Here is a 27522-nt window from a genome sequence, read left to right as displayed (position 1 = left end):
TGCATCATATTAAAATAATTGGGGATGCCTGGGTACCATATGCTCTTTTTTCCTTTTAAAAGAAAAGATTGTTTTTCCTCAAAAAATTTGGGGCGCTACACGAGTGAACGTATATATACGTTTGGACCATTTAAGGGTTAAATCTCTCAAACCAACCTTTGCTGGCCTTAAATTCACCAATATGAGCACTAGTTCCAAGCATTTTTTCCTGTTCACCTGGGTGTTAGCCGACTGGTGTGGGTCGCATTCTGGGAGACAAGATTAAGGACCCCAATGGAAATAAGTTAGACAGTCCTCGATGACACACTGACTTTTTGGGTTATCCTGGGTGGCTAACCCTCTGGGGTTAATTGTTTCCCACTATTCTCGATAAGCCACACCAACGACGGTGCTACAGCAGCAGCAGCAGTTGATGGTGCTACAGCAGCAGTAGCTGATGGTGCTACAGCAGCAGCAGCAGCTGACAGTGCTACAGCAGCAGTAGCAGCTGATGGTGCTACAGCAGCAGCAGCAGCTGACCATGGTATGATAGTATTTCAATAATATTTCTCACCCTTTTTACCACAGAGTTGGCACTACAAGCTTTCTTTGGGCTCATGGTGGCTTATTTAGCAGTTAGAAGCACTAAAAACACTGGAATAATACAAAATATTCCGAATATATGCGTGGGAGCGACCGCTCTGGCTTGTAAACATTGGCACACTAGCTGAAGGCAGGCCAGCTGAGGTGCACTCAGGCAGACAGACATGTGGATGCGTACCGGACGAATGCTGTAGGTTGAGTTTTTCAGTGTACGTCAGGGTCAAATTTTTATGCTGAAAAGCATCGTAGGTCGGTTTTAACGTAGGTTGGGGACATCGTACATTGGGGGTCCACTGTACTTGTGTACCTGCACCTAAGTAAACTTACACACTGTGCTAGCATGCAGGTACATGTTAAAATCACTAAGAGTGTCTTATTAGTCTTGAAGATGCCATATTAATAATGATAATAATAGCACAATAATAATCACTTAGGCACATTAAATGTCATATATTATGTTAATATAGACATTTTGAGTAATCCTTTCATATGCCTTCACTCAGAGCGTCATTCCTTCTAAAAATGGTTCATTACATGAGAATGGGAGCGTTGCTCTTTATTTATTCTACTTTATCAACTTGGAGACAACCTGTGCCCAATGTAAGGTGCTTGTATTATGGTATAAGATTCACAGATGCGGGAATGAACATGTATGAACCAAAAGCAGATATGTTCATCTGTTTGTTTACATACTCTTCGGCTCTGTCCTCTCTCACTTACTCATTCTCTCTTTCTCTCGTTTATTCATTTTTATGTTGTTCACTCACCTCTCACCCTACATTAAAATACAAATATTTTAAGGTAAGTAACGAGTGTACTGTATATGCATTTTATCACTCTAGGGTGCTTTAAATATCATAGTATATTACATGTGGGTGGGGTGGCCAGAAAAGCTACATTACCTACCACACCTAACTTCTTACAATAAATACTACTCAACTATCACCCTACATCAAGACTACGAATATTTTGAGGTAAGCAATGAGTGTACTGTGTGTGTATTTTACTTTTTATTGTTTTTTAATGACTAGTTCTATTGCTAACTTAATATATATAGCCTAACTTAATATATACAGTACACTGCTGTATAAACAATTAAAAATATTCCCAAAAATTGTTATAAATGGTGTGAAAGTGACATTAAAACAATATCAAAGATGGTTGACAAACCCACTAACATTATAGTATGCTGCTCACTTGGTGATGAATTCGTTTACTGATATGACCTTAAGAACGGAACTCCGTTGTTAAGTGAGGAGAAGCTGTATTAGTGTAAACTTGTTATCTGGCATTTATATGCATTTTTAAGTGGATAAAATGGCATTCTGCTTTCTGACGATGTCCGCTTTCCGGTGGTAGCCTGGACCCTAACCTGCTGTATAAGTGTGGTCCTACTGTATATATATATACAGTGGACCCCCGCATAACGATTACCTCCGAATGTGACCAATTATGTAAGTGTATTTATGTAAGTGCGTTTGTACGTGTATGTTTGGGGGTCTGAAATGGACTAATCTACTTCACAATATTTCTTATGGGAACAAATTCGGTCAGTACTGGCACCTGAACATACTTCTGGAGTGAAAAAATATCGTTAACCGGGGGTCCACTGTATATATATATATATATATATATATATATATATATATATATATATATATATATATATATATATATATATATATATTTATTTATTTATTTATTTATTTATACATACATACATACATACATACATACATACATATATACATACATACTGTACATACATTATGGTAACCATGAATCTACGTACATAAAGAAAAGATAAAATGCTATGAAAGCAGTTATACAAGAGAAAAATTTGCTTGCATATGAGTTATCCTTATAAAATAATCATCAACATTATATAAGCAATGCTCACACACACACACAAATCTTTTATTTGCTAGAAACTGAATATGACACACATTTCCCTACAGGTATGGCTGGGCAATGACACTCAAATGTCTGACGAGGTAGGAGCCCCGGGCACTGAGAAGAATATTGTTCTCCGCAGAAAGATGGCAGAAACATTTCATTGTCCTCATTGTAACTACACTTGTACAAAACCCTATAATTTCAGAAGGCATTATCGCACTCATACTGGAGAAAAGCCATTCTCCTGCCCATATTGTTTTTATGAAACTAGTGACAAGTCAAGTCTGGTGAAACATATTCGTAATAGTACTTGTGGAAAACCATATATCTGTGCCTATTGCCCATTTAAAGCTAATCAGAGAGATCAATTTATCATTCATGTAAAGACTCACATGTGAACTCCTTTGGAGGTTTTAAATATTAGTAGTTCTGTAAATCTGTGGTTCAGTATGGCATATTGTACCAGTATAAATTATTTTAAAATTATCACCTTCATCATGACCAAAGAGACTTAAACATTTTTATCTACAATATTACACAGTTGCTTGTCAGCACTTGACATTTCTGAATGAAATTGCATTGAATTATGATATACAGGTGTCCAAGCAAGGTCACAGGAGAGACCATAGCGTTGTAATATATCATTCTACTCTGTTTAATATTTAATATCCTACAGAAATAGCAATAAGGATAAAGAGAGATTTTTGGTTTAGGAAAGTCAGTGATCCAAAAATATGGTGGACAATTAAATCTTTTCACTGGTTGCCCATCATTACAATTATTGCATAATCAAAACCCTTGAGTAAGGAAGTTCATAAATTGTTTGAGATAACTGTACAGTGGACCCTTGGTTATCTGCTGTAATCCAAAGGATGACCTAAAACCGAAATGGCTGAAAACCCAAATAATATTTCCCATAAGAATTAATGTAAATACAATTAATCCGTTCCAGACACCCAAAAATATTAACAAAAAATACAATTAACTATAGTTTTTACATACACAAAACAATGAGATCTAAATAAAATGACTAATGAAATGGATAAAGTAACATTTAAATCACTTTTACGTTTATTGAAGAGTGTCGTTGGCATATGCAAAACGGTGAGGAGTGGAGAGGGAAGCAAGTTTATTGTTTCCAGACAGGACAAAATGCTTAAATATGATGCTATTATCAACTCTACGGCTTATTTATCTATCAGAATTCATCTAATATGAGATAATAAACAATATTAATAACATAGAAACATAATATATACTCTAGAATAAATAAAATATGTCATTACGTAGTGGTGGTGGTGGTGTTGTTGTTGGGTTTATAAGGACCACTGACAGCATAAGCCATACGTATAGTGGTGGTGGTGGCAGCAGAGGCCACCACCACTATTCACACTGAAACAATGTACGTAATTTGTAAATAAGAAATATTTACACTTTATAAATAAGAAATATTTACACTTACCTTGGGGGAGATGCTGGCATTGGTTTAGGGTGGTGGAAGATACGTAGGGCGGCGTATATTGTCAATGACCCTATACACCTCCAACAACATTGGAGGAGTCAGTTTCGTGTCATCCTTTTTCTATCACTTAATCGCTTAACTTACTTGCTACACTGTTAATGCTACACTTTATCGCTGGCTGGCACTATAGCCTTTATCAACTCCTGCTGCTTTAGTATCGTGCATATCGTAGAATCACTGAACCACTGAAGAAGGCACAGTCTCCCCTCTCTCTTCCTCCTTCACTTTTGTACTTTGCTAGGAGCTCTTTCTTGAATTCTATCATGTTTCTCACTTTCTTTACCAAAGGGCTGGCATTAGGAACTCTCTTTGGGCTCATGGTGGCTTATTTCGCAGTTGCACTCAATCACTAACTTTAAAAAACAATGGATTATAGCGAAATGTTTGGGTGAATGCCCCGAATCTTCCTCACTCTTCCAGAGACACAGCCAGACTGACTCATGAACGTGGCAGAGCGGCGGGTGGATGCGTCCAATATGGCCGATCTCTGAAATAATGGCCAATAACTGGGATAAAATTTTGGCCAAAAAAGCAGGTGAAAACCAAATTGGCCGATAACCGAGGGTCCACTGTACAGTATAGTACCTTGTATCTGGAGTAATTATTTGACTCGTGTGAGATGTTTTGTATCATGCATCAGGGCCTGAAGTGGGTAGGCTTTACCTCTTCAAAGGAACCAGGAGGTACACGCCATATGAGCAAACTAACCATAGTATTCACAACCATTCAAACTTCAGAGATTTTTTTTTAGTGCCATGAATCAAAAACAAATTGGCTAGAAAAGACAAGAATATGCTACCACCTCATCAGATCCACGTTGGATTGGAAACAAAATCAGTGGCGACCCCATCAAAGTCAAAGATAGCAATGTCAACAAAAACAATCCCTCAACAGACAAGTAATTTAACATTTAGTTTCGTAAATGTACAGTGTTATAAAGAAAACAAAGACAAAAGTATACCATTTATTAGTGGACTTCTTAGTGACATGTAATGTCTGCAGCTTTCACAGAGACCTGCACAAAAAGACTGATTTGATAGCAAAACTCAGATATCTGGTTACAGTCTGCTTAGCTGCAAAAAAAAAAAAAAAGCCATAAGGTGGGGTTGGTCTATATGTTAAAAGAGTCACTCATTTGCAGTAAGTTACATAGCACCAAAAATGATGTAGTGAAAGTTTTGGTGGTAAAAAAATTTAAATAAGAATCTAGTTATTGTACTTGTGCATAAACCACCAGATACAGCTTCCGAGCAGTTCAAAGACTAGGAACTTAAAATTAAAAACTCTCTTGAAAATCTTTAAAGCCCAGCCCCAAACATCGTGTTGGTCGGTGATTTCAATTTAAAACATTTGAAATAGAAGAATGTAGAAAATGCTATAATAGCAGAGAAAACTACAGAGGCAGTTCAGACAAGCAGTCTCACAGATGCACTATTAAGACTCAGTTATTTAACCCTTAAACTGTCCAAACGTAGATCTACATCCATGTGCGGGGGGCTCTGAACGTAGATCTATGTTCTTTTTACATGCTTTCAAATGGGGAAAATTAAGGTCGGAGCGCTAAGCATGTGAACATAGATCTCCATTTGGACAGTTTAAGGGTTAAGCCAGGAAATAGTAGAACTGACCAAACCAGAAAATATCTTTGAATTTATATTCAACAATAAGTACATTAACTAGGAATCCTGTTAGAAGCCCCCATACCTCAACAATAAAGCATTGGACCTATTAATCTCGGGACCATGGTTCAAGCCCCCCTGTTCACCTTTCTGTTCACACACACACACACACACACACACACACACACACACACACACACACACACACACACACACACACACACACACACACACACACACACATACATACATTTGAAAAATTCACAAATTCATGGTGAAATGTGTTGAAGATAAGGGTAAACGTCTTTCCTCTAGGTCCACTTCTCTTAGTCTGCACTTCCCTCACTGTCTGTTTTTTGTACCAGCTACCTCTGCTTCTCTTCACCTCATTCAAAGGCTATAAAAATTCTGCTAGCACTTTCAGTCCTTTAGAATGAAGACATAGGAGGATTCCAGATATGATTATGAATGTAGTGACCAGGATAGTAAACAAGCAACACAAGGGTCACCTGTGACAGTTATCAGTCTGTAATATTTATGATATACTAATAGTTGCATCACAAATAAAAAAAAATATGTTGCACAAATGCAAATGTAGATGTCATGAGTGGAAGGGTGTGTAACCCCATGTATACATGTACTGGGAAAGAGCCAAACGTGAAAATGGGATACTGGGCTTGATTCTTGGAGTTATTTAGTCTCTGTGCATGCTTTTTACATAGTTGTCTTGCTATACCCTGTTTGTCCTTCCAGCACCTCATTTTTAGTACATAGTAATGGATTATATTATAAATAATGTAAAATATAGATACTATGACATATAGATAACTGATATAATCTTTATTGCATATAGATTATACAGATAATAATGATGTAAACTGTTAACTTATTCTTTGATGGAAGAATAATAATATATCTCTACATAGAGGTGGAAGAATAATGCTATATCTCTATGTTAAAGACCCTGGGTCTCTACATGGCTAATTGTTATAAAACAAGAATTATGTGTTTGGAATACCTCTGGACCAATTTAACATACCTAGTTAACTATATTTTCATATAAAAGTACAAACAAAATGTCTAAAAAATTATTTAATAATGTGTAACTCCATCTCCACTTGTCACTGAGAAGCCATTATTAGCATGCTTATACACTCTGCCCCATACCCAGACTCATGAAAGTCCACACTCATAAATTATCCCACAGGCTCTGAGAAACCATGGATATATTTCCAGTCTATAATCATACTTTTGACTGTCCAAAGTATTATTCATACACATATCTAATATTGTACAGTGAGATTAGACCAAGAGTATGTCTTAATTTTTAGATATTGTTTCACTTGAATAAAAATAAGAGATCTGAATCATGGCTCAATAAGTACAAAAGTATGCCGATTCCCACATGAAAAATTGATTCTTTTGCGTAAAAGAGAGTATTGTACATATTAAAAGATAATGGTGCACATCCAGGAATGTGTATGTGACTGCACCTGCACATTTTGCCTAAGGAAAGTTTTTTTTTTTTTTTTTTTTTTTTTTTTTTTACTATTTTAATTTGGTCAAAATTGTCTGAACTACTCTTCTGTCCTTATCAAGTGTTTCTTCATGTCTTGGGCACATTCTCTTTATAATTTCTTAAATGAAACTGATTTTGCTACATCAGCTGTACCCCCTCCCTGCCTTCCTCCTCTCTTTCAATATTCTTTCCTTCTCTGCCATCTCTTACCTCTGCTGTGTAGTGCTCAATGACCCTCACGGGCTTAGCACTTTTCATGAATAGAATGATCCTCATCTCCTGGGTTAAGCTGAAGATAGTTGGTAATGACACCAGGTTGTAGCATTGAATAGCAAGAGTTGGTATAGGTTTTTGGCTCTCAGCATTCCAATCTACTGAGCTGTGTTATTATATATATTACCTTGTTGAGCAGCAGGGTGCACAGTAAGACTGAATTGCCTTTTATTGTACTGATATTGACTTTTAAATATAACTATTATTATTATTTTTACTATTATTATAATTGATATAGCTTATTTATAATATCAGTAGAATGAAAATGTAATTACACTAAGGAAGTATTGAATGGTCATAAACTGAATGAGAAACACATTTCCTACAGGTATGGCAGGATATTGACAGTCAAATAGCTGACAAGGTAGGAGCGTCAAGCATTGAGAAGAACCCCACCAACACCAGAATGGAAAAATATCAATGTCCTGAGTGCAACTACACCTGTTCAAAACCATCTCATTTTACAAAACATTATCGTACTCACACTGGAGAAAAGCCTTTCTCTTGTACAGAATGCTCGTACCAAACTAGTGATAAGTCAAATCTTACTAAACATATTCGTATTCACTCTGGAGAGAAACGTTTTTCTTGCCCATATTGTTCATTTCGATCTAATAGAAAAGATAGACTAATGACTCATGTACGCACTCACATGTAAACTGAAGGGTCTTAGATGCTTTTAAAGATATTCACTGCATTCATATTTTATCACTTTGATTTTGCTTATTTTAATTTTTTTCTAGCAGTGCACTTTGTAAATAATGTGCTTAGTCAGTACTGGATATGCTGTAGTTTAATAAAAATACCAGAGTATTATTTTGTTTTGTCAGCTGTTTTATGTATTCTGTAGCATTTAAAGTGATCTTAGTATATTTCACAGTGGATCTCATTAATAATACTTATTCAGATAATTGTGTTTATACACTAACTTTCATTTTGTCTTGACAGTATTATTTTTTTTTTTATTTATTTATTATGCTCTTGGCAATCTTTTTTTTCTTCCTCCTTCTTGGCATCCTGTTTGCTTTGAATTTTTACTGTTCACTTTGAAATTGATCTGTTCACTAACAGCTCATTAGAAAATTTAGGGTGTCCATCAGAACTGTGATTTTATTAAAGTTCCAAAAAAAAAAAAAAAAAAAAAAAAAAAAGAGGTTCAGTGATATAATAACTCAGTGAAATCTGTTAATAGAATTACAGTACTGATTTAATGGAGCCTGGTCTTGAATTATATGAACATTGAAATAAAAATAACCATAACATGAATGGTATTTCTTATACCATGTTTTAATAATATTATTAGTTTCTGTACATTAAAGACACAAAAACCATACGAGTACTACAAAAGTTATTGCCTTTAATCTGGTGTGAAAAACTGCACAGAAGTTGCCATTAAAAATGGATTAAATAAGTATGTTATTAGTTACACATTATAGTGAGAAAAATTACTTTATTTATTATTTTCATTAGGAAATGTAACCTAAATGCTCAACAGATTTGTATTTACTACTAGAAAATTTTCATAGAAATGATGACAGTTTCACTGGAAGTCTTTTTGTTATCAGAAGTTTTTTTCTCTTAATGCATATTGAAATTAGTCATAAGTATTTTATAGTGAAGCATAAACATAAAGAAGGAGTAGTAATATCTGTAGAGGAGAAAGACATTGTGTGAGAATCTGAAATATGTGTCTGCTATGACATGTATTTATAGTCTGGGTGTGTATGCATACTTGTCTGTGTTTGTATACTTTATAACAGCTGATCTTTAGTAACAGCATGATGTGTATGAGGAACTTGTTAGTGCAATTTATTCAGTCTAAATCAAGGAGTATGTGGAGGGAGAGACTGTGTCTCCTGCCCACCATCAACCTGCAGTAGTGCAACAATGAACAACATAATGACTTGGGTGACCTTCAGCAGCTGTAGTTATTATAACAACTCATATAAGATATTGCCAAGCCAAGTGAAGTTTCTGTATTCCTGTGTGATGAATCACTGAAATATTAACTATTTTTGATCAGTTAAATACACTGTTATGTGTGCCACAAGCAACAGTACGGTAGAGAGACATTTATAACTGGGAGAAATTGGCAGATTTCACTTGACAATGAGTCTTAGTTATTTGATGATCCACTCGATGGAGTTTCTGTTCAGTTACAGTTACTGTGGAAGCTTGGCCCTAGTGTAGGAGGCTATGATAGAAAAACTTCTCTTGAAACCAGCTCAAGTAAACAATTAAAGGAGAGAAATGTATTGTCTTCATAATGTTCATTTAATTGACTTCTTTATTGGACAGTAAAACTTGCTTTATAAAAAAAAAAGTGTAGGCTACTGCAGATGATCATAAGCCATTGAGAAAATATGAATTTTATGTATAATACCAAAGTACAGGTATGTATTAGAAATATATAAATCTCATATAATGTAATGCAATAGGTACCCAATGTATGACACTATGTTGCTCCTGAAAACTGTTTGAAAGTCACTTGTTCAGAATTTGGCAGATATTTTCCCATAGTTACCCATGTTGTGATTGTAGATGCTTTCCCAAGCCATAATATTTCCTACCAAATTTATTTTTTAAGTAAGAATTTTTCATTATTTTATATTCAGTACTGTTCCTTTTCACTTACAAATAATATTAAACATTGTTTAATAAACAAAACACAGCTACAAGACAGTATACTGTATTGCTTAGTAAATATATATAAGCAGGCAACAGCTGGACCATCTGAAGGAGAGAGAGCAGGAGGAGGTGGGATAAGTATGTAGTGTGGTGATTATATAGTGGGGTACATATGTGCAATAGGCATCATTAACCCTTTGACTGTTTTGGTCATATATATACGTTCTAAGAGCCACCGTTTTTGACGTATATATACTCATTAATTCTAGCAACTTCAAATCAAGCAGGAGAAAGCTGGTAGGCCCACATGTGAGAGAATGGGTCTGTGTGGTCAGTGTGCACCATATAAAAAAAATCCTGCAGCATGCAGTGCATAATGAGAAAAAAAAACTCTGACTTTTTTTTTTTTTAATTAAAATGCCGACTTTGTGGTCTATTTTCGTATAGTATTTATGGTTGTATTCTCGTTTTCTTGGTCTCATTTGATAGAATGGAAAACATATTATAGAAATAGAGGTGAGTTTGATTGGTTTTACCATGAAAAGAACCTTGAAATGGAGCTCAAAGTAGGGGAAATGTTTGATATTTGTCAATGTTCAAAAGTAAACAAGTGATGTCATTTTCCAATAAATGTCCAAGTAGCCATTCTGATATGCAGTCATGAATGGGTTGACATTTTTATACAATTATTACAATATTGCAGTAGTCTGCATAACAGTAAATCTTCTATTTTTTGTTTGAATAAAAATTCAAAATAGAAAGCAAGAGTAATATCAGAGGGGCCTGGAGACATGACTGATGAACAGAGAAAATGTTATTTTAGAGCCAGGAATGTCTGCATTGTTCATTCTGGACCGTATTTTGAAATTGTCATATTTTTTAATTTTCATGAAATTGGCCAAATTGAAAATTTCTGACCACGTTATTGGGTAGTTGAAATCAGTAAATGGGCAGTTTCTTGTACTCAGTTGATAGAAAAAATGGAGTTCTAAAGAAATAGCTATGAGTTTGGTCGACTGGAACAATAGAATTAGCCGAAAATTGGGCTCAAAGTGAACGAAATCGCCGATTCATAAATATCGCTGAGGTCGCTAACTTCACGAGAGCGTAATTCCGTCAGTTTACCATCAAATTTCGTGTTTTTGGTCTCATTACAATCGGGAAAAGATTCTCTATCATTTCATAAGAAAATATGTATTTTTTTTTTGGGGGGGGGGGGGGGGGGGGGGAATTTTGCGACACCAGGAGACACCTCAGGCTTTGGGGTTGCAACAATCAAGGAGTTAATATGTGTGCTCTTGAGTACACCTTTAGCAGACTATTTGCCTAACAGATTCATGAGGTGCCAGGACAACTTTTAAATGGAAGATGGTACCTCTTGTCGTACAGGTCAGCCATCACTAATCTGACAATCAGTAATCCAGCACTAATTTCTGCTAACATAATTTCAAATTTCCGGGTTCGCAACACCAACCTGCCACTACTGTTTGGTGGTGCTACGTGCTGCATAAGTCATTCCAATTTTTTTTCTCCATTTATTGTTATAACCTGCTCTCTTTTAGCCCTAGCCATAGTTCCAACAAATAAACGAAATGCTTCTCCATTATGTGAAGCACATACACTGTACATTGTCCATAAAAAATAAGGTGGCTTTCAAACCAGTGTCAGGCGCCATAAGCTCAGCTCACCTAGATAAGCTGTGACAGGTAAATTTGGGGGTACATATGAGAAAATAGGGTCTGTGTGGTAAGTGTGCACTATATAAAAAAAAATCTTGCAGCACACAGTGTATAATAAGAAAAAACTGTGACCATGTTTATGATTTAAACCTAATTGTGGTTGCAGGGGTCGAGTCACAGCTCCTGGCCCCACCTCTTCGCTGGCCGCTACTAAGTCACTCTTCCTGATCCATGAGCTTTATACCTCTTATTAAAGCTATGTATGGATCCTGCCTCTACTACATCACTTCCCAGACTATTCCACTTCCCTACAACTCTGTGACTAAAGAAATACCTCCTAACATCCCTGTGATTCATGGTGTATTTTCGTATGGTTTTTATGGCTGTATTCTCGTTCTTTGGGTCTCATTTGATAGAATGGAAGATGTATTACAGAAATAGATATGATTTTGATTGGTTTCACGATGAAAAGTACCTTGAAATTGAGCTCAAACTAGCAGAAATGTTCAATTTTTACTGATTCAAGAGAAAACAAATGAGGTCACTGTCCAATATGTGTCCAACTGGCCAGTCTAATACATAGTCACATATGGTTTGACATTATTTATACAATTATTACAATAATGCAGTAGTCTACATAACAGTAAATCTTTTATTTTTTGCGTGAGTAAAAATTCAAAATGGAGAACAAGCGTAATATAAGAGGGGCCTGGAGACATGACTAATGAACAGAGGAAATATTATTTTAGTGCCAGGAATGTCTGTACTATTTATTCTGAACCCTATTTTAAAATTGGCATGTCTTGAAATTTGTGTGAAATTGGTCAAATTACCAATTTCTGACCACTTTATTGGGTAGTTGAAATAGGTAAATGGGCAGTTTCTTGTACTCAGTCAATAGAATAGAAGGAATACTAGCAAAATAGCTATGAGTTTGGTAGACTGAAACAGTGGAATGGGCCAAAAATAGGGTGTAAACTGGGTGAAATCACTGATTACCAGTCTGTAATCTAGCAAAATCACAAATCTGGCACCCTACAGGTCCTGATGATACCAGATTAGTGATGGTCAACCTGTATTGCCAAAGACGCAAAGAATTGGCTAAATTATTGTGATTTTTTCTATACCTTAATGACTAGTCTGGAAACTCACTGGAGTTAATCTGAAATAGAACGTTTTGAAACTTATTATCTTCCATAAGTTAGCCAACCATAGCCTTAAAATATCGTAAATATTGAATCTATAGTTCTTAACCAATCTCTACTATATAAATATGAACTTTCTGTTTTATTTATACACACACCAGCCATCTCCTACCAAGGGTAGGATGAGTCAGAAAAGGAGGAAACATTCACTGTTGTTCATTCAATCACTGTCTTGTCAGAAATGCCTGACATCACAGTTCAGATGAACCTTGGAACTTCAACATCTCAACCCTCCTCTGGAGTGCAGGCACTGTTCCTTCTACCAACAGGACTCAAGTTCAATTAACTGGTTTCCTTATATCCCTTTATAAGTGTTACCCTGCTTACACTCCAACAGCATATCAAATCATAAAAACTACTTATTTACACTCACTCAGTCTAATGTGCTCACACAAGCTTGTTGGATGTCTGTTCCCCTAGCACTCAAAATCTAATTTACCCTTTCCTTCCAACCCTTCTCTGCATAATATAAATATCACACATCATCCTCAAGTATGATGACTCTACTGCCTCCAGCCATGTCCTCAATGCAATGTTTAAAAACCCATGCTTCACACCCATATGACAGTACTAGTGCCACTATACTCTGGTGCATTCCCTTTTTTGCCTTCATGAATAAAGGTCTTTGTCTGCACAGATGCCTCGACACACTTCCACCATTTTTTCTGTGGTTCACCTCATCTTTCATTTGCTAAAAACTAAGGAAAAATATCTACAATTCAGTTTATAGAATATCATATACATTTAATGTATAGTTCTTGACCAATCTCTACTGACTAATGTTAGCTTTCTATACATGCACAGAATGAACTAAGACAATGAATCACAAATAACCCGCACATAAAAGAGAGAAGCTTACGATGACGTTTCGGTCCGACTTGGACCATTTACAAAGTCACACTAACCAGAAGTGGAGCAGGACGGCTATATATAGGCAGGAAGAGGTGGTGGTAGTAGTAGTAGTAGTACAAGAATGGTATATAATACGTACTGACAAGATGAAATTAAGACGCATGCGCAACACCCGGGCATCCCTATCGTAGACGTTTCGCCATCCAGCCAGCCACTGGATGGCGAAATGTCCACAACAAAGACACCCAGATGCCGCACATGTGTCTCAATTTCATCAGTAGTAGTAGTAGTAGTAGTAGAAGAGGTAGTAGTAGTGGTAGTGGTAGAAGTGGGGAATAAGGAGGACGAGCTAGTCAAATATAAAGGAAGGGGAGCACTGCAAGAGAGCTAGGTGCCCACAGAGGGAGAGCAAGCGCACAGAGGTGCGTGAAAGGAGAAGTGGTGAAATAAATGAAGAAGGAACAGAAATGCGAGACAGAAGAGAGAAAAGACAACCCAGAGGAGAAAAAGGAAAGAGGAAAGGGGAAGAGGGAGAAGAAGAAAAAGAAAAAGAAGAAGAAAAAATGAGGAGTCAGGTTAAGTCACGGGTGTTCTGAAGTTTGGAGCATTTTACAATGTAGTGGGAGAGGAAGGCATCTACAGAGACGAAGCCAGGGCTAAGATTCATACAAGGAAAGTTGTGTATTAGAGAGGGTTCAACTAGACGGCGACTGTTCGAGTTGGAAGTAGGAAAGACGGTTTTAGCAGAAGACCAGTCAATAGGATGGCTATGATCTCTGACGTGACAGAAAAGAGCATTGTTAGTGTCGGCAAGCCTGACACTATTTTTGTGCTCCCTAAGTCTGTCAGAAAGAGATCGACCAGTTTCTCTGAAGTATTGAAGAGGACAGGAGGAGCAAGAAACAGAGTAGACACCAGGAACATCTGTAGAGGGAGGAGAGGTATGAATGAGATTAGTGCGAAGAGTGTTAGTCAGACTAACACTCTTCGCACTAATCTCGTTCATACCTCTCCTCCCTCTACAGATGTTCCTGGTGTCTACTCTATTTCTTGCTCCTCCTGTCTTCTTCAATACTTCGGAGAAACTGGTCGATCTCTTTCTGACAGACTTAGGGAGCACAAAAATAGTGTTAGGCTTGCCGACACTTAACAATGCTCTTTTCTGTCACGTCAGAGATCATAGCCATCCTATTGACTGGTCTTCTGCTAAAACCGTCTTTCCTACTTCCAACTCGAACAGTCGCCGTCTAGTTGAATCCTCTCTAATTCACAACTTTCCTTGTATGAATCTTAGCCCTGGCTTCGTCTCTGTAGATGCCTTCCTCTCCCACTACATTGTAAAATGCTCCAAACTTCAGAACACCCGTGACTTAACCTGACTCCTCATTTTTTCTTCTTCTGTTTCTTTTTCTTATTCTCCCTCTTCCCCTTTCCTCTTTCCTTTTTCTCCCCTGGGTTGTCTTTTCTCTCTTCTGTCTCGTGTTTCTGTCCCTTCTTCATTTATTTCACCACTTCCCCTTTCACGCACCTCTGTGCGCTTGCTCTCCTTCTGTGGGTACCTAGCTCTCTTGCAGTGCTCCCCTTCCTTTGTATTTGACTGGCTCGTCCTCCTTATTCCCCACTTCTACCACTACCACTACTACTACCTCTTCTACTACTACTACTATACTACTACTACTGATGAAATTGAGACACATGTGTGGCGTCTGGGTGTCTTTGTTGTGGACGTTTCGCCATTCAGTGTCTGGCTGGATGGCAAAACGTCTACGATAGGGATGCCCGGGTGTTGCGCATGTGTCTTAATTTCATCTTGTCAGTATTATATACCTTTCTTGTACTACTACTACTACTACTACCACCACCTCTTCCTGCCTATATATAGCCGTCCTGCTCCACTTCTGGTTAGTGTGACTTTGTAAATGGTCCAAGTCGGACCGAAACATCGTCGTAAGCTTCTCTCTTTTATGTGCGGGTTATTTGTGTATCGTCCCAGTCACGGTATTGTTCCTTTTTTTGTTATTTAAGACAATGAATGTACGTATTTGGTAAATTGTAAGTAGTCCCACATGTACAGCCCGCACATAGGCTGAAACTTATGACAATGTTTTGGTCTGACTTGGACTATTAGCTAGTCACACACAAGCATGAAGGGAAGGGAGCCAGAATATATACAAGAGTGGGGGAGGGATCAGAGTAGTAGAATGAGAGGACTGTGTAGTATAATTGTAGTAGTAGTAGTAATAGAAGTAGTGCAACAGTGGCAGATGTGGCAGTAAGAAGGTAGTAGTGGTAGTGAAGCAAGGGTGTGAGAGTGGAGTGTTAGTGAAGCAGTAATAGTACTAGTAATAGTGGAAATAGTCTAAGAACAAGAGAAAAATTTGAAAAGAAGCACTGCAGGAGAACAGACAGGCCACAAGGGTAGAACACAAACCCAGGGGATCAAAAACATAGGAAAAAAACTTACCAATGCAAAAGAAAGTACATAAAGGGTTCTGTTCTATGTTTCTTTCCCCTTTGAGTTTTTGTCTTACTCTCTTGGATCATTAGCTCTCCTGCGGTGCTCTTTTTTTCTCTAGTTCTTAGACTTGCAATGCTTGAATTGCTTTATGCAGCTCTTGAAAATAATGAATATCCTCTGGGTCTCTTTATAGACTTTAGTAGCAGACATTGTTTATTCTGGACCCTATTTTTGAACTGACAGTTTTTGAACTTTGTGTGAAATTGACCAAATTACTGAATTCTGATCACTTTATTGGGTAGTTAAAATATGTAAATGGGTAGTTTCTAGTACTCAGTTGTTAGAATAGAAGGAATACTAGTGAAATAACTATGAGTTTGGTCATCTGGAACAAAGGAATTAGCTGAAAACAGGGCTCAAAGTGAGCGAAATTGCTAATGCATAAATATCACCGAGATCACTTACTTTGCAAGAGCATAATTCTGTAAGTTTTACCTTCAGAAAAAGTTTATCATTCCATGATAATTTTTTTTTTTTAAATTCTCCAATCTAGAGAACAAGTTTCAGATCAGGGGTTCCGACCCTGGAAGGTTAACTACCACTACTACCTTCTTATTGCCACCTCAGCCACTGTTGCATTATTTCTAGTACTATTGTGACTACTACTTTTACTATTTTGACTGCTACTACTACTATTTTGACTACTACTAGTACCACCACCACCACTGCCACTTTTCCCTCTACCACTACATCTGCTGATGCTACAATTATACTGCTACCTCCTTTCATTCTACTACTGGCCCTTCCCTCTCTTATGTATACTGGCTCCCTTCCCTTTGTGCCTCTGTGTGACTAGTTAATGGTCCAAGTCAGGTCAGAACATCATCATAAGTTTTAGTCTCTTGCATGCAAGTTATTTGTGTATTGCTCCAGCCACGATATTGTGCCCTTTCATTCTGTCTAGTCTCACAGACCAGAAAGACGAGGCGTATTTGTAAGTCATTGTTTCCATTGTTGCAATTTCATAAAAGTGGAATAATGTAAGTTAGGGATGTGTTGTTCTAGGTATTATTCTCTAAAGAATGACTGAGGTATTGTAATTTTACATATGTTATAGGTTGGTTTCCTTGTTTTTTCTGATTGCACATCTGTCATTTTTGTATATTTTCTTGAATGTGTGTGACTTTGTTTTTATATCACTTTACTTGCAAATTATGATTTTACATATTCATATATATTATTTTCTGAAATTTGATGACAATGCATTTGTTTGCTTATCTGAAGCAATTTTTGTTTATAACTTTGAAGAAACCAGTAACAGCAAAACTGAAGCAAGATACATTATGATTAAAAAAATATTAGAATGTTTTTACATGAATTACAATAAGTTTATTTTTCTTGTCTTTTATCCTCTTAGCATCTTAACTTTTTACATTTCTAAATGTTACTTTTGTCTTAAAAATTTGGATGTAGGAAGGGAAGGGATATATCTATATAATACATGTATGCTTATAACTAGACCTCTTATATATTACGTTATGATTGCACCAGTTGTAGTAAAACTTCTTAAATTTTCCAGTATAAACTCAGCTGTGAAACGTAATTTTAATAGCTTAAATTTTGAGGATCTAATATTATACAATATTTCAGTTAGAGGTACACACTTAATAGTAATATGTAATTAGAAATGTTGCATCACTTATGTTTTTCAGTTACAATGCAAATGCACATTTTTACTTGCCAGTATAAAATTATGTAGATCCTTATCACTCACCAAATAATAGCAACCTCCCCCTCCTCCTGTTCTTTGATATACAGTGCACACACAAATGCACACACACACATGCAGTATGTGTGAAGAGGCAGGGCCAGGAGCTGTGAATCAACCCCTGCAACCACAGTTAGGTGAATACACACACACACACACACACACACACACACACACACACACACACACACACACACACACACACACACACACACACACACATGCACACACACGCACACACATTCACAAACATACACACATGCACGAACACACACACACATGCATGAACACACATGCACACACACACACATACACACATGCACATGCATACACACACATACACACACTCATACATATGTATATATATATATATATATATATATATATATATATATATATATAATCTTATTCCTCTCTTTCTTCTCCTCTTCTCTCTTTCCACGGCAGGAAACCACACTGGAATTTAACAAAATCATTGTCTACTGATTTTTCAAACTTTTGACTGAATAAGACAAAAATTCTCTACAGGTGTGGCTGGATAATGACAGTCAAATAGCTGACAAGGTAAGATTCTCCAATGTTGAGAAGAACCTCACCAACAGTAGAAAGGAACCAGAAAAATATTGTTGTCCTCAGTGTAGTTATGTCAGTGGAAATCGTTCTCATTTTAAGAGACATTATCGTACTCACACAGGAGAAAAACCCTTTTCTTGTTCTCACTGTCCCTATCAAGCTAGTGATAAATCAAATTTAACTCAACATTTGAGGATTCACACTGGAGAAAAGCGGTTTTCTTGCCCATATTGTTCTTTTCGATCAAATAGAAATGATAGACTTATGAATCATTTGCATACTCACAAATGAATGGTTGTATATTTCTCATAGTAAATTGGCTGTTTCTGAAAGTCATTGTGTTTGTATGTGTGTGTGTGTGTGTGTGTGTGTGTGTGTGTGTGTGTGTGTGTGTGTGTGTGTGTGTGTGTGTGTGTGTGTATATACAGTGCCAGTAAAATTAATCCAGACCTCTCCTTTATTATTACAAATTTTTTTAAAATACAATGTAAACTTTATAGAACAAAAACTAATATTTGATACATACATAAATATTTTGTCATCTCCCAATTGGACTTAATGATCATTTGAAGCTGACTGAGCATGTTTTTCACTCAGATTCCTGAGGTAATCAGTGAATAAATAGTTGAACCAAATGTCCTTGATCTCCTGCTGCAGGTATGACATGGATGAAGTGCGGCAGTATTCCATTTTTTTCCTGATTTTTCAGGCATTCTCAATAGGATTGAGGTCTGGACTAGTCCCTGACCACCGTAAAACCTCAGTATTTTTCTCAGCAAGCCACTTGGTTACTTTTTTGGTCTTGTGACAGGCAGTAATAACCTGGACATGCCTCAACCATAAATAATATAAAGCAGTCCAGATTCATGTTACATATTTAACCCTTTGACTGTCGCGGTCGTATATGTACGTCATAGGAGATACGTTGTTTGACGTATCTATACGCATAAATTCTAGCGGCTTCAAATCAAGCAGGAGAAAGCTGGTAGGCCCACATGTGAGAGAATGGGTCTCCATGGTCAGTGTGCACCATATAAAAAAAATCGGGGAGCCAGTGGTGCATTGTGGGAATACCATTTCAGTCGTCCTTTTCAGCATGTCTAGCGGTAAGAAATATGTGACTTCCCTGCAAATCTGGGACTCTTCTCTTCCCAAGTGATGCTCTAACACAGATGGAAGTGTCAATGAAGATCAATTTCATGATTTCCAGGAGTTTGAGACCAAAAGCAATGGAGGAGGTGGAGGAGGAGGAGGAAGAGGAGGAGGAAGAAGAGGAGGAGGAAGAAGAGGAGGAGGAAGGAAGGAGGAAGAGGAAGGAAGGAGGGAGGAGGAGGGAGGAGGAGGAAGGAGGGAGGAGGAGGAAGGAGGGAGGAGGAAGAAGGAGGGAGGAGGAGGAAGGTGGAAGGAGGAGGAGGAAGAAGAATAAGAAGAATAAGAAGAAGAATAAGAATAATAATAATACCTAATACCTAATAATAATAATATGTAATAATATGTTCCCTTGAGGCATGAAAACAGTTCACCCCATGACAGTGACAAGATAAGGGGAGATAACATCTGATAAGAGCTGACCTTTGATGAGCGTAAACGAGGGTGGAGGGAGGGGGGCAGCTGTCCATCTGTCAAGAGCCAGGAGGAGGAGGAGAAGGAGAAGAAGGAGGAGGAGGAGAAGGAGAAGGAGAAGGAGGAGGAGAAGGAGTAGGAGGAGGAGGAGGAGGAGGAGGAGAAGGAGAAGGAGGAGGAGGAGGAGGAGGAGGAGGAGGAGGAGAAGGAGAACGAGAACGAGAAGGAGGAGGAGGAGGAGGAGGAGGAGAAGGAGGAGGAGGAGGAGGAGGAGGAGGAGAAGGAGGAGAAGGAGGAGGAGGAGGAGGAGGAGGAGGAGGAGGAGAAGGAGGAGAAGGAGAAGAAGAAGATGACGACGAACAAACATTTGTCTGTCTGTCTATTTGTCTGTCTGCCAAACTCCCTGTCTATCCGTCTAGCTCTGTCTCAGAGAGAGCCACAAGACTGTCATCATCACGTTTACTCACATCTTCGAGCAGAGTATAGCACTTTGTCTGGATTTTTTGGGTTATCCTAGGTAATTTACACTATGTATAGTTGTATTTATGTGTACCTGTGAGACAGAGATAGACAGAGAGAGAGAAAGAGAGACAGATTGAAAGAGATAGAATGAGGGAGAAAGATAATTAGATAGAATGGAGGGGGAAGCAGCATCCGACCCCATTGTTTTGACAGGCAGTAGGGGGAGTGACTAATGAGACAATATGTCATTTTGACAGCTGCCGACTCCTGACTCAAAACAATTATAAGCCACACACTCGCACACAAGACAAGCTTGCTGAAGGGTGATAATAGGAGTTTTATGAAAGTATCTAGTGACTATATATGTGTATATATATTATAGAAACCAGAAGCAAGAAGGGAAGGCAGGAATGAAGGAAGGACTAGATGAAAGGAAGGAAAAAAGTAATGAAGGACAGATGAAGGAATGTAGGAAGAGAGGTGGAATGCCCTCCAGGTAGGAAAGGAATGAAGGAAATTAGGAAGGAATGATGACACACGACCATTTACCTAGGATAACTACATAACACAACTGCCTGCTAATACTTTGAAGAAAACTGCTCAGACGAGGTGTTTTGTCTTTGCACATAAAAAAAAATTCAACAAAAATGCACACACACTGATTTTGTGTGTGAGAGTGTAAAACACCATTGTGTATGACACCATGTTTTATGTGAGAGTGTAAAACACCATTGTGCATGACACCATGTTTTATGTGTGAGAGTGTAAAACACCACTGTGTATGACACCATGTTTTATGTGTGAGAGTGTAAAACACCACTGTGTATGACACCATGTTTTATGTGTGAGAGTGTAAAACACCATTGTGTATGACACCATGTTTTATGTGTGAGAGTGTAAAACACCACTGTGTATGACACCATGTTTTATGTGTGAGAGTGTAAAACACCACTGTGTATGACACCATGTTTTATGTGTGAGAGTGTAAAACACCACTGTGTATGACACCATGTTTTATGTGTAAGAGTGTAAAACACCACTGTGTATGACACCATGTTTTATGTGTGAGAGTGTAAAACACCACTGTGTATGACACCATGTTTTATGTGTGAGAGTGTAAAACACCACTGTGTATGACACCATGTTTTATGTGTGAGAGTGTAAAACACCACTGTGTATGACACCATGTTTTATGTGTGAGGAGTGTAAAACACCACTGTGTATGACACCATGTTTTATGTGTAAGAGTGTAAAACACCACTGTGTTTGACACCATGTTTTATGTGTAAGAGTGTAAAACACCATTGTGTATGACACCATGTTTTATGTGTGAGAGTGTAAAACACCACTGTGTATGACACCATGTTTTATGTGTGAGAGTGTAAAACACCACTGTGTATGACACCATGTTTTATGTGTGAGAGTGTAAAACACCACTGTGTATGACACCATGTTTTATGTGTGAGAGTGTAAAACACCACTGTGTATGACACCATGTTTTATGTGTGAGAGTGTAAAACACCATTGTGTATGACACCATGTTTTATGTGTGAGAGTGTAAAACACCACTGTGTATGACACCATGTTTTATGTGTGAGAGTGTAAAACACCACTGTGTATGACACCATGTTTTATGTGTGAGAGTGTAAAACACCACTGTGTATGACACCATGTTTTATGTGTGAGAGTGTAAAACACCACTGTGTATGACACCATGTTTTATGTGTGAGAGTGTAAAACACCATTGTGTATGACACCATGTTTTATGTGTGAGAGTGTAAAACACCACTGTGTATGACACCATGTTTTATGTGTGAGAGTGTAAAACACCACTGTGTATGACACCATGTTTTATGTGTGAGAGTGTAAAACACCACTGTGTATGACACCATGTTTTATGTGTAAGAGTGTAAAACACCACTGTGTATGACACCATGTTTCACAGAGTTCCACAAGCTACAGAACTTCTAGGAATATGTTCAGTGACTGTATATTGGTATATATATTATAGAACAATAGTAATAAACAATTTTTTGTATTGTTTGTTTTTGTAAACAAGTTTTGTAAACAATATATTGATAATTATGTTTGTGTGCTTATTGTGTTGTATACAACGAGTGTATATATGTACATTGCACCTTACTTTGGTCTCATAGGCCACATAAGTTATGTGAAAAAATAAAATAGTGAAAAAAACAACAAACCTTCAAATACAAGTAAACTAAAGTTTACCGGGTGAGCGGCAGTCGCCGCTGTTGCCATACGCGGCTCATTTTCTGCAAACTTCATGCCTCTATATCTCGGTAAGTACTGATGGGAAAAATTTTTTGGGGGAACTAAAACAATCAGAAAAATAATCTTAACATTTTCATAAGAAAAAATAATTTTTTTTTTTTTCGAATATTTTGCGACACCAGGAGACACTTCAGGATTGGGCCCTTCGACAGTCAAAGGGTTAATTCTGAACTTCATCCGAGTGCTTTCTAGAGGTATCTGTCAACTCTCTTAGTTAATACAAGAGACTGCTTTATGTATCAAATCTCAGTTCACCTGCATACTGCAGTGAGATAAGGTGTTCTGTTGCATTGCTCTATCCCTAACTGCCCAGAATTTAGAACTATATTTAGTGTTATGTAATTTTGTACCAAGTGGATAAATATGGGTTGTTCAAAGACAAAGTGAGGAAGAAACTTGTATATTGGCTTGCAGACAAGAAAAAGTCATCACAAATGAAATTTGTTACCTTACTGGGTGAGCAAAGTCCAATATAATGGCATTACTTGTTGGCTGTGGCCTCTCACAAGACATCATTCTCACCAGAAAATCTCATATTGGATAGCCAAGGAGGACATCTAAACACATAAATAACATTCTGTGCAAGGAACTTCGCTGAAATCCACACGACTGCTTCACTGCTCAAAGAAATGTATTCTGAACTACTAGGTGACCTCTCTATTCATTTTATCCAGCACAGCCTACAAAAGGACCTCTGTTTACCAAATCATCATGCTGCAAGGAAACCCCAACTCATGCCATGTATGAAGAAGAAATGTCTACAGTTTGCCAGGAAATGTGCACTGGAGTGTTGATGACTGGTAAAACGTCATGTCAGATGAATCTACATTTCAGTGCATTCAGTGCTGTCAGTGCAGGTTGAGGCGCCCCTTCTTTATCAGGAAGTACGACCCTGCATACAGAGTGAGCACCATAAAGGATCCACAATCCATCAAAGTATGGGGTTGCTCTAGTGGTTTACTTGGTCATGGGGATTTGTACTTCCCCAGAGTGTTAGAATGAAGGATGACTGCTGTATCACCATTCTCAACTACCACCTGCTGAACATTTTTGAAATCCATGACTGCACCACCTTTATGCATGATAGCACCCCCCCTGTCACAAGGCCAGAAAAGTAAAGAAGTATCCAGGTAGCTTTCAGAAAAAAATATTAAGGTTTTACAGTTGCCAGGGACTAGTCCAGACCTCAATCCTATTAAGAATGCCTGAGATATCAAAAAACAGAAGATGGAATACTGCCCTACTTCATCCATGTCATGCTTGCAGCAGGAGATCAAGGACATTTGGGTCAACCATTTATCCACTGATTGCTTCAGGAATTTGAAAACATGCTCAGACAGCTTCAAATGGTCATCAATGCCAGGGTGAAGATGACAAATTATTTATGTAAGTATTAGGTATTACAGTTTTTGTTCTTTAATGTGTATATTCTTGCTTAATGATTTTCACAATAATAAATGGGAGGTTTAGATTATTTTTGCAAGTAGTGTGTGTGTGTGTGTGTGTGTGTGTGTGTGTGTGTGTGTGTTTGTTTGTGTATACATATGTATATTATTGATCAGGGCAGGGTGGCCCAAAAAAGAAAAACTTTCATCAACATTCACTCCATCACTGTCTTGCCAGAGGCATGCTTACACTACAGTTATAAAACTGCAACATTAACACCCCTCCTTCAGAGTGCAAACACTCTCCTTCCCATCTCCAGGACTCAAGTCTGGCCTGCTGGTTTCCCTGAATCCCTTCATAAATGTTACCTTGCTCACACCCCAACAGCACATCAAGTCCTAAAATCCATTTGTGCCCATCCACACCTATCTAACACTCTCACATATGCTTGCTGGAAGTTCAAGCCCCTCGCATACAAAATCTCCTTTATCCCCTCCCTCCAGCCTCTCTTAGGCTGACCCCTACTCCTCCTTCCCTCCACTACAGATTTATACACTCTCTAAGTCATTCTATTGTGTTCCAGCCTCTCTACATGTCCAAACCACTTCAGCAACCCCTCCTCAGCCCTTTGGATTATAGTTTTGGTAATCCCACACCTCCTAATTTCCAAACTATGAATTCTCTGCATTATATTCACACCACGCATTGCCCTCAGACATGACATCTCCACTTCCTCCAGCCTTCTCCTTGTTGGAACATTCACCATCCATGCTTCACACCCATATAAGAGCATTGGTATAACTATACTCTCATACATTCCCCTCTTTGCTTCCATGGGCAAAGTTCTTTGTCTCCACAGACTCCTAAGTGCACCACTCACCTTTTTCCCCCCATCAATTCTATGATTCACCTCATTTTTCATAGGCCCATCTGCTGACACGTCCACTCCTAAATATCTGAATACATTCACCTCCTCCATACACTCTCCCTCCAATCTGATATCCAGTTATTCATTACCTAATTTTTTTCTTACCCTCATCACCTTACTCTTTCCTATATTCACTTTTAATTTTCCTCTTTTACATACTCTACCAACCTCTGCAACTTCTGTTCATTATCTCCAAAAAGCACAGTGTCATCAGCAAAGAGCAACTGTGACAACTCCCACTTTGTGTTAGATTCTTTATCTTTTAACCCCCACACCTCTTTCCAACACCCAAGCATTCACTTCTCTTACAACTCCATCTATAAATATATTGAATAACCATGGTGATATCACACATCCTTGTCTAAGGCCTACTTTTACTGAGCAATAATCTCCCTCTCTCCTACATACTCTAACCTGAGCCTCACTATCCTCATAAAAACTCTTCACTGCTTTCAGTAACCTACCTCTTATTCCATACATTTGCAACATCTGCAACATTGCCCCCTATCCACCCTGTCATTTGCCTTTTCCAATCCATAAATGCCACAAATACCTCTTTACCCTTATCTAAATGCTGGTCACCTATATGTTTCACTGTAAACACTTGGTCTACACACCCCTACCTTTCCTAAAGCCTCCTTGTTCATCTGCTGTCCTACTCTCTGTCTTACTCTTAATTCTTTCAATAATAACTGTACCATACATTTTACCAGGTATACTCAACACACTTATTCCCCTATAATTTTTGCACTCTCTTTTGTCCTTTTTGCCTTTATACAAAGGAACTATGCATGCTGTCTGCCAGTCCCTAGGTACCTTAACCTCTTCTATACATTTATTAAATAAAAGCAATCACTCCAAAAATATATCCCCACCTGCTTTTAATATTTCTATCTTTATCCCATCAATCCCAGCTGCCTTACCCTTTTTTATTCTTCCCACTGCCTCATGAACTTTCCCCACACTCACAACTGGCTCTTCCTCACTCCTACAAGATGTTATTCCTCCTTGCCCTATACACAAAATCACAGCTTCTCTATCTTCATCAACATTTCACAGTTCCTCAAAATATTCCCTCCTTCTTCCCGATATACATATATACAGTGGACCCCCGGTTAACGATTTTAATCCGTGCAAGAGGGGTAATTGTTATGCGAAATAATCGTTATGTGAATGAATTTTCCCCATAAGAAATAATGGAAATAAAATTAATCCGTGCAAGACACCCAAAAGTATGAAAAAAAAATTTTTTTACCACATGAAATGTTAATTTTAATACACACAAACTGAAAAAGGCATGCACACTTACATGACACTTACTTTTATTGAAGATCTGGTGATGATTGATGGGATGGGAGGAGGGGAGAGTGTCGAACTTATTGTTTAGAAGGGGAATCCCCTTCCATTAGGACTTGAGGTAGCAAGTCCTTTTCCGGGGTTACTTTCCTTCTTCTTTTAATGCCACTAGGACCAGCTTGAGAGTCACTGGACCTCTGTCGCACAACAAATCTGTCCATAGAGCTCTGTACCTCCCGTTCCTTTACGATTTGTCTAAAATGGGCCACAACATTGTCATTGAAATAGTCACCAGCACGGCTTGCAACAGCTGTGTCAGGGTGATTTTCATCCATAAAGGTTTGCAGTTCAACCCACTGCACACATTTCCTTAATTTTTGAAGTAGGCACAATGGATTCCACAACTGGCATAGGCTTCTCAGGGTTAGCCCCAAACCCTTCAAAATCTTTCTTAATTTCCATACTAATTCTCACCCTTTTTACCACAGGGTTGGCACTAGAAGCTTTCTTGGGGCCCATGGTCACTTATTTTCCAGAAACAGCACCGAAAACACTGTAATAATACGAAATATTCCGAGTGTATGCTTGGATGTTACCGCGGAGGCTGGCTGGTAAACAATGGCACGGGCGGCACATGTGAGGCTGGCTGAGGGCGCACATTGGACGCGTCTCGGACGAAAATTGGTGAGCGGGTTTTTAATCGGTATGCGCGGCAAAAATTTTGCGATTAAAGTAAGCGGTATGCGGAATAATCGCTATGTGATGCCATCGTTATGCGGGGGTCCACTGTACAGTGAAAACCTCCACTTGTGAGCGCATCCGCATGTGAGTTTTTTTCAAATACAAACAGTCACTCGGTCAATTTTTTGCTTCCATACACAGCAAATTTTCCATAAGCGAGCAGGCCTCAAGGGAGGTTCCTTGATACTGGTGAGGGGCTCTTGCTCTTGTTCTAGGGAATTGGATCTCATTTGTTTGTTGGACTATCTTATTGAAACTTGGGTAATGTATGATGGAA

General features: G+C 38.0%; 1 protein-coding gene across 2 annotated transcripts in view; it reads left to right on the top strand.

The window, feature by feature from the left end:
- The window catches only part of LOC128685738 (zinc finger and BTB domain-containing protein 7A), a 653624-nt gene that overhangs the window by 570338 nt on the left and 55764 nt on the right, over nt 1-27522 (top strand). Inside the window, exon 6 of one of the 2 annotated variants that reach the window (XM_070087957.1) lies at nt 18530-18565. In XM_070087957.1, coding sequence (XP_069944058.1) covers nt 18530-18565 — 36 coding nt within the window. Of the gene's footprint in view, nt 1-7739; nt 8476-18529; nt 18566-27522 lie in introns of those variants that run through there. The other variant, XM_070087972.1, reaches the window with a different exon arrangement.

Source organism: Cherax quadricarinatus, chromosome 23 (genome assembly GCF_038502225.1).
Source record: "Cherax quadricarinatus isolate ZL_2023a chromosome 23, ASM3850222v1, whole genome shotgun sequence".
In the NCBI taxonomy this organism is placed as follows: domain Eukaryota; kingdom Metazoa; phylum Arthropoda; class Malacostraca; order Decapoda; family Parastacidae; genus Cherax; species Cherax quadricarinatus.
Note: the sequence above shows the minus strand (reverse complement) of the source record. Positions and strands in the feature narration are given on the sequence as shown.